Source organism: Tauraco erythrolophus, chromosome 9, assembly GCF_009769465.1.
Source record: "Tauraco erythrolophus isolate bTauEry1 chromosome 9, bTauEry1.pri, whole genome shotgun sequence".
Classification (NCBI taxonomy): domain Eukaryota; kingdom Metazoa; phylum Chordata; class Aves; order Musophagiformes; family Musophagidae; genus Tauraco; species Tauraco erythrolophus.
This window is the reverse complement of record NC_141473.1, coordinates 876,762-887,265: the sequence shown is the minus strand read 5'-3', so window position 1 is coordinate 887,265 and position 10,504 is coordinate 876,762. Positions and strand designations below refer to the sequence as shown.

The following is a 10,504-nucleotide window of genomic DNA, read 5'->3' as shown; positions in this document are numbered from 1 at the left end:
CCTGCAGGACGGGGCTGGAGCTCACTGCACACGTGTCCCTCCAGCCAGATCCTGCAGGACGGGGCTGGAGCTCACTGTGCCACGGCACCGCAGCGGTGCTGGCACCCCCTGATGCCAGGACATGGGCTCTGTATGGTGTCAGGAGGTGCCCACTCACCATGTTTTCAAAGGTTCCCTTTCGAGCACAGAGGAAAAAGTTAGTACTACTAAATACAGACGAAAAGAAAGTAGAAAGCAAATTTATTTTTAAATTACGATGACAGTACAAAGTAGAATGTGCATTTGCAAGTTCAGTGAGTTTCTGTTTACCAAGTGACATCTACTGACAGTTTAGCCACAGTCAGGTTTAAGAATAAGCATTGAAGTTGTTTTCTATAGAAACTTATTTGTCAGTTGAACAAGTAAACAGTGCGAAACCCATTTAAAGAGAGAGCCTTGTCAGCCACTTTCAACGATTATTAGAGAAAAAGGAATGAGAAAATGCTGAATCCACGAGGAACGTTTTTATTTAAATATATAAAACACTGTATTTTGGCAAACTTTTTTCTCATTAAATAAGATAAAATCACTGAATGAAAAGGCATTCCATTAGTAAAAACAAACAAGCAAGCAACACTTCTTTAAACCTATACCAGGATGAAGCAAATGTAAGATGCAAATTTATTATTTTACAGATAAAAAGACTGAGAAGCCATAGTCTGCAAGTAGATACAACAGAAGGGACTTCTAGTAACCGAGGAGTTAAAGAAACACCTTTGCAAAAGCAGCTGTTTATTAGGCACTAAAGTCCAAATTTGAAGTCAGGCTGTTGTGCATCACACTCTGAACTAGTGAAAACTGATGGAAGTGTAACTCGTGCTAATTTCTCCCAGCTGACTGTGTCTCAGCATTCCACATCTCACACAAAAGTGGAAGAGCACTAAGTGAAACCGAAGTAAGGGAGAAACTGCCTCGGTGAGGTAATGCAGCTCCTCAATTCCTGTATCTGATACATAAGGCCACACATTGCTCTGGGCGAACCCCTCACCGTCGTTACTGAAGCAGCAGTGATGAATATTTTCACATCTACGAAGGAAAAAAGGAAACAGCAGCTCCGATGAACGCTGGAGCTGAATCACAACCGCTACATTAAAGCGAGAACTGTTCCTAAACATTGAGCTCTTGATTTGCAAAGGTACTTCACTACAAAGCAAGAACGGATGTGAACGCATCTGAACGTGCTCTATGGATTGATCCAGAGGACTACATACGATACACTAACTTTTCCCATTCCGACTAAGCCAGGAACACAACATCCACAGAACAGGAACACGCTGACCACGCAGCCGTCACGAGCTCAGGCGTTGCTCTGTTCACCTCCTCTGCCCAGACGAGTTTCCTCTCTGCTTTCAAACGAGGTTCCGGTGCTTTAGAACGTGCTGCTCGAGGCCGTGGTCGTGAGGCGCCTTCCAATGTAAACCCTGAGGATGGGGAACACACGGGCAGTGAGCACTGCGTGTCATTTCAAAAAGAAGGTACCACACGTACGGGGCGCTTTCTGCCCCTCACCAGGTTACCAGTGATGCCATCTCCAGCAGGGGCAGCACTGCCAGCTGCAATCGAGCAGGCGAGCCCAGCAGCGGGTACTAGAGACTCAGTTTTCAGTTGGCAGCGACTCTGACAGCCCTCCCCGAGTGCCAGGGCTGAACAACTCTGAGCTGCTCACCGTCAGCAACATGAGAGTCAGGGGTCAGTACGGGGTTAACAGGAGGTGGCCTCAAAGTCAGATGGTTTATGACCTTTTCTCTTCTGTTATCTGAAGTTCTTCCATTTGCTAAACACCTCTGAAAGGTGAAAATCTCTCATTTCACTGCCATCTGCCTGTACTTGTTCCTACTTCTCTGGTCGCTATTTCCCAGCCTGGTGTGCTTCCACAGCTGCCCTGCATTGCACCTTCCTGTAGCCTAAAGAAATTACTAATCTGAAGTGTAACTATGTCACTGATACTACTTTAAGCACTTCCTGAACGTGACTTTGTTACTCCCTCTTTATGGAAATGGAAGGTTGCAAATTTACAGCAGTAGTGGAAGTGACTAGGAAGAAAGTAAGTACTCACACCACCAAACTTGAGTTTATTTCAAAAGGAAAATTCCATTACACTTCCATTCTGTCTTGTGCAGTTACTCATTTTAATTATGGGAGGTGTTAAATTAGTTTCATGTTACTTTTGCAGTATTCTGAGGCTGAGATCCTGATTTTGTACAGGAAGACGACCGGTGCCTTCACCCATCCAAAACGATGCATGCCACAGGGACCACAGAAGATCTGGGCTGTCCCTCCTGCCAGTTACTGCAGCTGCACACAGTCCTCCCCTTCCCCTCAACCTCTTGCATCCCTTTGCTCTCAACTTCCACAGCCTCCATAAGGTTCAGGATTTATGCCAGGGAGCGAGCAGAGAGAGAGCAGGAGCAAAGCTAACGGAAGGTTCCTTGGAAAACAGGTGTCATCCCAGAACTTGCCTGACTTCTCCCTGAAGCCCTCCTGCGTGGCACAGCGTACTCTGATGGGAAAGTGGCCAGACGTGCCCGGATTCCCTGTATTCTTTGCTGATATCGAGGAATCTGCCATGCTTTGGCACGGGCAAACTCTGATCCTGACTCAAAGGCACGTAATCCCTACCCTTTAGTCTGTGTCCTGTAGCTGTTTTCAAAGGAGGATCATCTAACTCCTAAACCATCTAAAGAAAACCCAATTCTTGTTTCCTTTGGTGTCCCCGTCCCTTCCAGGTGTGAGTGGAATTTTAAAATATATTAAATAATACCTTTTTCCTTTGCAACTAGTTGTGAGATTGAAAGTCGTATCTCCAACGGAACTAAGTATTGTGTAAGTACAACTATAGCTCATACATGCAACTCCTAATTTCACTGCCCCTTAATTATCTGGAAAAATTCTCTACTGATGAGAAGAGCAGAAATGGAAAACTTGATACATTCAGCAATATCACAAGCAGACAAGTAGAAAGCACTTCCTGAATAACTATCTGTGCCCTTCTGTGGAGAAAAACGTACTACTCATCTTTTAGACAGAGTGAACCCAGAGTCAGAATTAGGCCTTGGAGAAAACAGGTTAAAAAAAAAAAAACACTACCTTTTTTTTTTTTAATTGAAACTTACCCGAGTCCAATGGCAAGCAAATGAGAAAGCAGCAGAGATGGAAGAAAAACCTTCAAAAATTCCGCAGAGAATATTCCCCCTTTCTTCATTACACTGGTATTTCTCATGCTGAGAGTAGCTGTGCGCCTGGGATGTTTAAACAGGAATTCCCTGGTTTGGAGGAAGAAAACACAGTCAGATTATTAACAGATACATAATTAGACTTGTGGAAGCAAAAGCTGCATCTGAGGTCATCCAGAAACACAGACAGTACTCACTTTGGTGGGATGTTCTCTGGCCTGCTGGACCAATCCCATATCCAATCTGCACTTTTCTTCAGGAGCCTTTCTACTTCTTTTCTCCTTTCCAGAAAATCCTCTTCAGACTAAAACAAAACCATTATCAAACACTACTGAGGACTACAACAGGCAGGAAGTCAGTACTGCAAAACAAAGCTCCTCTTCTGCATCTAAGACCATACACTAGACTCACTAAAACATCACATCTCATATCCATATCCCATATTTGCTTGAGTAAAGACTACCCTGGAAACACGATGCCAGTGCCCTGCACTTAATCCTTGCACACAGGATCTGAAAATATCTCCAGTTCACACATCTAACTGACATTGGGCAGAAGAAACTTTTTGCCTGCACTCAAAACCGAATGGATGTTACGCTCACCTGAAGGTCCTCCATCAAGCTAATACAAGCCAAGCAAAACTAATTCTAGTCTCATAAGGCCACCTGGCTTTTGGGCCAGTGTTGGGAACACAGGGGAAGCAAGCCCAGGTCTGCCTGCACACATCTGTGCAGAAAACAAACCACCAAACAAACAGTGGCTTTGTTTTCAGCTGAATTACAGCACAAATGCTGCAGAAGAAGATAGTTTCTTGCTTAACACATGTGCATGAAATGGAGCCAAGGTCTGTGATAAAAATAGTACCTGATGACAGAATTAAAATAGCCACATACGCACACATACACACTTAAGGATGGAAATAAAATTGTCCAGGCAACTTCAATCCTGATGGCTTTCTAACTTTTGATTGTTTGTTCTCAAACTCTAAATAATGATCTTTACACATACGAAGGGTTTCCTGGAACTATCAAATAAAACCAATTAATCTCCAGTAACATATTCAGCGAACTTAAGGGTGGCAATTCATTCACCCAGGTTCCTGCAGGAGCTGGAGAGCTGGATCACATCCGTGTGTTACTGATTCAGCTGTGTGACTGTACGAAGTGGAAACCCCACAAGGTTCAACACTGCACAAACACCAAACACAGGGACTTTGTTTTAAAAAAATCCTAACACTGGGCAGAAAATGAACTAATAGAGACATTGAAGGAAGTCAAGGAGACTCCGAGATGATAACACCCAGTGCACACTCAGCTACAGATGACAAACAATAGTAACTGAAGAAGGGAGGTGGTGGAAGAAATCAGTTTTTTATAAAGGAAAATGCAAAGGCCCCGAGTTCTTACTGGAACTACAGAAATAACGCTGCACGTTGGAACACGAGTAGCTGCTAGTGCTGGTAACTTGCACCAGTTTAGCACACACTGCTGTTTGGTGTCATGCAGAGGCTCCAGGTGAAACACAACGTTGATTTCTAACTGCTGACTGCTAACCCTGTAAGAATTGGTCACAGGCACGGAATGTATTTCAATTTAACAGGAAAACAGCATTTCTTTGTACGTACACAGCACAGGGAGACTGACTTACCCAAGACAATACAGCAAGTCTTTGGAAAAGCACAGAAATTTACTGAAATGCTTTGAACACTTCACTCCTCAAAAGGTTTTAAGTTTTTTCCTGTTAAAGCTGGCATGCAACTACAGCAAAGACTTAAGATTTCAGCCTGGCATCACACAATAAGCTGTACAGTGATACAACATGGTTAATGTACAGTGTCCTTTTCCCCCACTCTTTTCTATTTACTAATAGAATATTTACTAATTTTCTCTGCAAGAAGAAATGTACAGAAAGAAATAACAGTGACTTTTTCAAAGCAGCATGTAGAAATGTGAAGTACTTAGTTGTTAAAACGAACTGGAATCATAAAGCCATGGCAGTGCTTTGCATGGGCTGCCACGTTTAAGTGACTCTAGAAATTCTTGCTGCTGTCCAATTCACTTTTTCGATTCCTAATGCACCAGTGGTAGCACATTTAAATAAAATTTCATTGTCAAGGCTGCATGGAATGCACCAAGCCGACAGACAAAGGGGGAAGAGGACACCTCTGCATGGCAAGATGTCCCCAGAATGTGAATGTTCACCTATACAGCCGTGCATACACCCACCCTATGGATGCATCCATTTCCTCACAATCTGTTCCACTTACATCACAATCAACCTATTGAGCAGGGAAGAATAACACCCACTTCACAGGACAAGTGAAACCATGACAGAGAACACCTCTCAGGATCACCAGAAGCTGGAGGCTTAGCAAGGTGCTGACTCCAGCTCTCTTGAATTCTAGACTAGTGGTTATCTTCTGGCTTATCTTTTCCCTAAAAGCTACTGGGAGGACCTGAAGGTTGGCCTTTTCACCTTGTGTCTGCAAAGAGGCATTTGAGAACCAGCCACTTTAAAAGACAATAGATAAGGGCATTTAAATCCTTCTGAAAAATCTCAGGTTACAGGTTAAAAAAAATAAATAAATCCATGCAAACCAGACACAAACACACAAAGCCAGATTCTGCAAAGATTACTCGAAGTTATTAAGTTATTTAAGTCTCTAGGTGAGCAGCTTCACCTCTTATTTCCTGATGCTGGTTTTCAAACAATGAGAGAGAAATTCTTGCTCCCAAAGCAAGATGAGGTTTTTACCTGAAAGCTGTTCTTTTCTCCACTGCTGTGACTCTCTATTTCCAAAGCTCTGTGACTGTCCTGAGGTGTCTGGGAACGAGGAGGGCTTGATAAAAAGAGAAACAAGATAAAAGAAAGATAAAAAGTAGGAAAGAACTCTTAAGTTTTTTATGACATTGGCTGGCTTTTAGTTCACACCATCAACAATGAAGCTTACATGCACAGTTCTCCTGAAGAGCTGTAGTGCCCCGATCATAATTTAAGAGATTAATCTGCCAGTAGGTGATATAATCCAGCTACCCAACCTTAGATTTTCCAACAGGCTGCCAGGAAGCTTGCTGCACAGAGCAGTGCAGAGCTATGCCTGTCAGGCTGTACGACCTGGCCCGTGTCACTTACTAAATAACACTGGGCAGCAAACGATGGATAGAAGTGAGGTTTGCTTCGAATTCGAACTAGCCAGACAAGACTGGGAAGTTCTGCATTTTACTGTCTATTTTGAGTTCTGTAGTTCCTTTTTTTTTTTAAATAAACTTTAGGCTGCAGACTTCACAGCCCACCAAAAATCAAATACATGAGTTAATAACACTGACAATTTACAACAGATGTAAGTTGTTTTGTTGTGTTACACTTCTAGAATTGTTACATTTCATAAACTAGCAGCAAGACAATTCTTTAGCAATTACCTAAGAACTATTAACTGATGCACCTCATTACAAAACACAAGGTGCTCTATCACCTTTCTTGGACGTTCCTATGCCAGGCAGCAGCGTTGGTAGCACTACGTGCTCTTAAGAACAGCACTGACGCTGCTCGCACAAGGACTGATCCTTCGGGATGACAGCTATGCATGGCTCTGGAGGATTTTATTTACTAGAACAAGGCTGCTGCCTGCACACAAGCAGCAGACCCATGGGAAGTTCAGCTGCTGCTGCTGGACTTCTTCTCCAGGATACACCAAAACCTCAAGATGGCATCTTCACGAGATGCGAGAAGTCTTCTTCAGTCCTCTCCCCTCTAACTTCTCTCTGGTTTCAGGACAGGCTTCTACCCAAGCATTACTCTAGTATTTAAATACCAATCTTTTAAAGACGAAGTTTTCCTCTCTCCTCCTCTCTGCACATGTGCCTACGTGTATCTATGCATGTGCACGTGTAAGTACAGACACGTATGTAGGCACTTCTGTATCTGCCTTTGCCTCTCGTGCACACAAACAGCTTGTGTGATCGACCTTCCCTTGGCTCACAACAAAGCCTTCTGTTTACCTGTCACAGTGGGAACTTTCTCTTGAACTGCTCCTTCCAGACTCGTGCTGAGCATCAAGGAGTATTTTCTCCATGTCACCATTGTGAATGGAAAGAGAGGCTGGTACTTGCTCTTGGCTCACGGGAGTGACAGCGCTTCCACCGCCGTTCCCATTGCTGCTGAAGTGGAGTTCCACCCAGGAACCTGCGTGGTGTAATTGCAAACAGAACCAGAATAAACCCAGTGGGTTTGCGTAAGAGGCACGCAAAACACGAGGCTGTTGATCCTCCCCGGCGTGACATTACAGCAGGACGTGCAGGAGCACCAGCACGGACATCTCAGCTAACAAACACGAGGAGATGCCAAAACACGGGGGCGCTTTCGCTGGCAAGCTGGAGAGTCTCACAGAACTGAAGAGAACCTGGTCAGTACATTGTGTCTCTTTCTGCAGCTGAAGAGCTTTTATTTTGGGATAGGTTTAAGTTTTATTGTTCAAAACAGGTGGTAGCCAAAGAAAATAATCTCAAGGACTTTCTCTGCCAAAGATTATTTATTCGTTTACTGAAAATATTTTAGGTTCAAGACTGCAACCACCATGTTTTGTTTAGCCTTTTTCCAGCAAGCACTTTTAGGTGCCACTGTTAAGCAACAGAGGGTGTGTGGCAACACCGGCATCATGTGTTTGCTACTCGCAGTATATTTAACACAGCCAGTCACATGCTGCTTTGTTTTCCCAAGGCTGTGCTGAACAACAACTCTCTTCCAGCCAGGGGTAACCAATGTGCAGCAGGACCTGTGTCCGTTGTCTCGTTTATAAGCCATCTCAAGGGCCAGACAACACTGAAATTCTATAAGCACTGGTGGAGTTGACCTATGTAACATGTTCACGTGTGTGAACAGCAGCAGAAGCAGAGAGATGTGTTGTGCCCACCCTGCAGCAGTTCACAGGAACCGTAACAGAAAGTACAAGGAGCAAGTGGGCAGGTGGGACGCCCCGAATTCCGGTGAGCACAGCAGAAAGGATGTCCGAGGCGTGAGAAAGGGAAGGGGGAGACATGGAGGGCTTGGCCCATTCCTGCTCCAGAGGAAGGGAGGCTGGGCAGAGCTCGTGAAGCCAGACACGTCCGAGAGAAGAGCAGAGGAATAAGGGAGCAGTTTTAAACGTACACAGAAAGGGGGAAGCCAATGCAGAGACTGAGTGTAAAATATAACCACCAAGTGAAGAAATATCTCCTGGCTGCGAGGAGAATGAATATTCACAAATTAAACGAAAACAGCAAAAAGCAGAACTACTTCATCTGCATTAATAATATTAATATCTCTTCTAAAAAGCCAGACGGCCACAGAACCCTCTGAATGGAAACACACTGGGTTACCAAGTCTGAAGAAACATTTTTCTGGACAGCCTCTTTCGCTTCACAACTGCTTTGTTGGTTGGTTTGTGGGTTTTTTCCCCTCCATGTGGTACGTGTCTGGTATGTGCTTATACCCAGGGAAACTTTTCCCTACACTTTCCTCCAAAATTAGGAAAGCCCAAGCTGTTACCAAAGAATGACCACAACTACTAAAGTTAAATTAAGACGGTGTCCAGCTGGAGTACCTCGAGAGCAGCAGCCAGCCCCTCATCTACCTGCCCTCGCTCCTCAGCATGTCCCACCTCAGCTTCTGCTCCTCTGCTTACACCAGCAGAATGACTCCGTGCCGCGCGGGCTGCGCTACAACGAGTTGTACCCACGGTCACAAGCTATGTTCTCCTGTGAAGATGGACACTATGTGAGCTACGCTCACACTTCAACAACCATCAGCACCACAGGAAAACATAACTGCTCCACACGCACCTTAGTGCTACCTGCTGCAATCCTACTGCACGGCACAGTAAATGCACAGTAAAACACGGAGAAGATTAAGATCATAACAAAAGGATCCTGGATTAAGATCATAACAACAGGATCCCTTCTTTTTTTGTAGGCAGTCTTGAGAGTAAGGTTGTGCTAGTGCTCTAGGAATGTGTTGTTACATTATCGTTTAAACGAGCCTGTATTTTTATGAAGTTAGAAACGTAAACAGATAAGAGCACTTGTAACGTGGCAATGAAAACTGAGCAGACTGAGTCACCGGGACGGATTTTTGACAAGAATGACCTTATGTGATGTTCCAGTCCGGGATACACACTGTGGGAGTACAGATTAGCATTAAAAAGGGTACTCGAGCCGCTCTGGAAATCCCAATTTCTTAATCTATGGCTTTCAAAACTAGAAATAAAAAAGCAAACCTCTACAGAAATATGAGAACGTCTCGAATCGCCGTGTAAATCACACCATTTGATATAGTTGCACACAGGTCTTTCACTTGTACGGTAAATTTGTTTATGACTTTTGCTTTTTTATTTCCACCATACGTGCGACTGGCCCCGCTCTCCTCAAAGGCACATCCCAAACTGCCCACAGGTTTATCTGGACGAGGAAAGACTCGCACGTACCGCAGAGCCCAAACCTCACGGGAATCTCATCCATCCCGCCGTGCGGGGCAGCTCGGCCCCACCACCGAGACATCGCGGCTCTTCAAACCCGACCCGCTCCTTCGAGCCGCCGTTTCTCCGCGTCAGCAGGAGGCTCCGCAGACGGTTTAACGCGCAATTAGTGCCGCACGTTAACGGAAGGGGAACCCCTGGCGCACGGGAACCCCGCGGCAGCGCTACCGGGGAGCAGCGCGCCGCGTCCCGCCGGCGGCGGAGCGTCCCGCCGGCCCGTCCCCGCCGGGATGCTCGAACGCCGTACGGGAGGCCCCGGGCGGAGGCGGGACCCAACCGCCCGCGCCCCGGCAGCTGCGGGAAGGCAGCGCCCGGCCTCCGGGCAGGCCCGGGGCGGCGGCCCGCCCGCCCGCCCGCCCGCCTCAGCGTCGCACCCGCAGGCAGCGCCGAGCGAGGGAGGGAGGGAGGGAGGGAGACCGGACACGGACACGGACACGGCCGCCGCCCGCCGCGCCCCCAGGCCCGAGCGCCCCCGGCCCTTACCCTGCAGGTTCTCCTCCTGCGGGCTGAGTCGCGACATGGCGCGACCTGCGCTGCGCGGCGGCGGAGCGACGCGTCGCGACACGCACTGACCGCTGACCGTCACCGGCGGCGGAGCGACACGTCGCGACACGCACCGGCCGCCGCTCCGCCGGACGGAGGCCCCGTGACGTCAGCGGCCGCCCCGCCCGCATTGGCCGCCGCCGCGGGGGGCGGAGCCAGCGGGTGGCGCGCGCCCGCCCGCGCGCCCCGGGGCGGCCGCGCGCCGCCATCACGGTGAGGGGCGCGCCGCGGGTCGGGGCGT

The 10,504-nt window shown here is 46.9% G+C and overlaps 1 protein-coding gene across 1 annotated transcript; it reads right to left on the bottom strand.

Annotated features, from left to right (window-relative positions):
- Positions 1–268: 268 nt before the first annotated feature.
- On the bottom strand, positions 269–10,273 carry BNIP3 (BCL2 interacting protein 3). The gene is made up of 6 exons (XM_086616781.1): positions 10,204–10,273; positions 7,211–7,394; positions 5,967–6,051; positions 3,410–3,516; positions 3,153–3,302; positions 269–1,460 (listed from the first exon to the last, which is right to left on the bottom strand). Exons 1-6 carry the CDS (start codon positions 10,238–10,240, stop codon positions 1,409–1,411), a joined length of 615 nt encoding a protein of 204 aa, XP_086472907.1. The 5' UTR covers positions 10,241–10,273; the 3' UTR covers positions 269–1,408.
- Between the last annotated feature and the right edge of the window lie 231 nt (positions 10,274–10,504).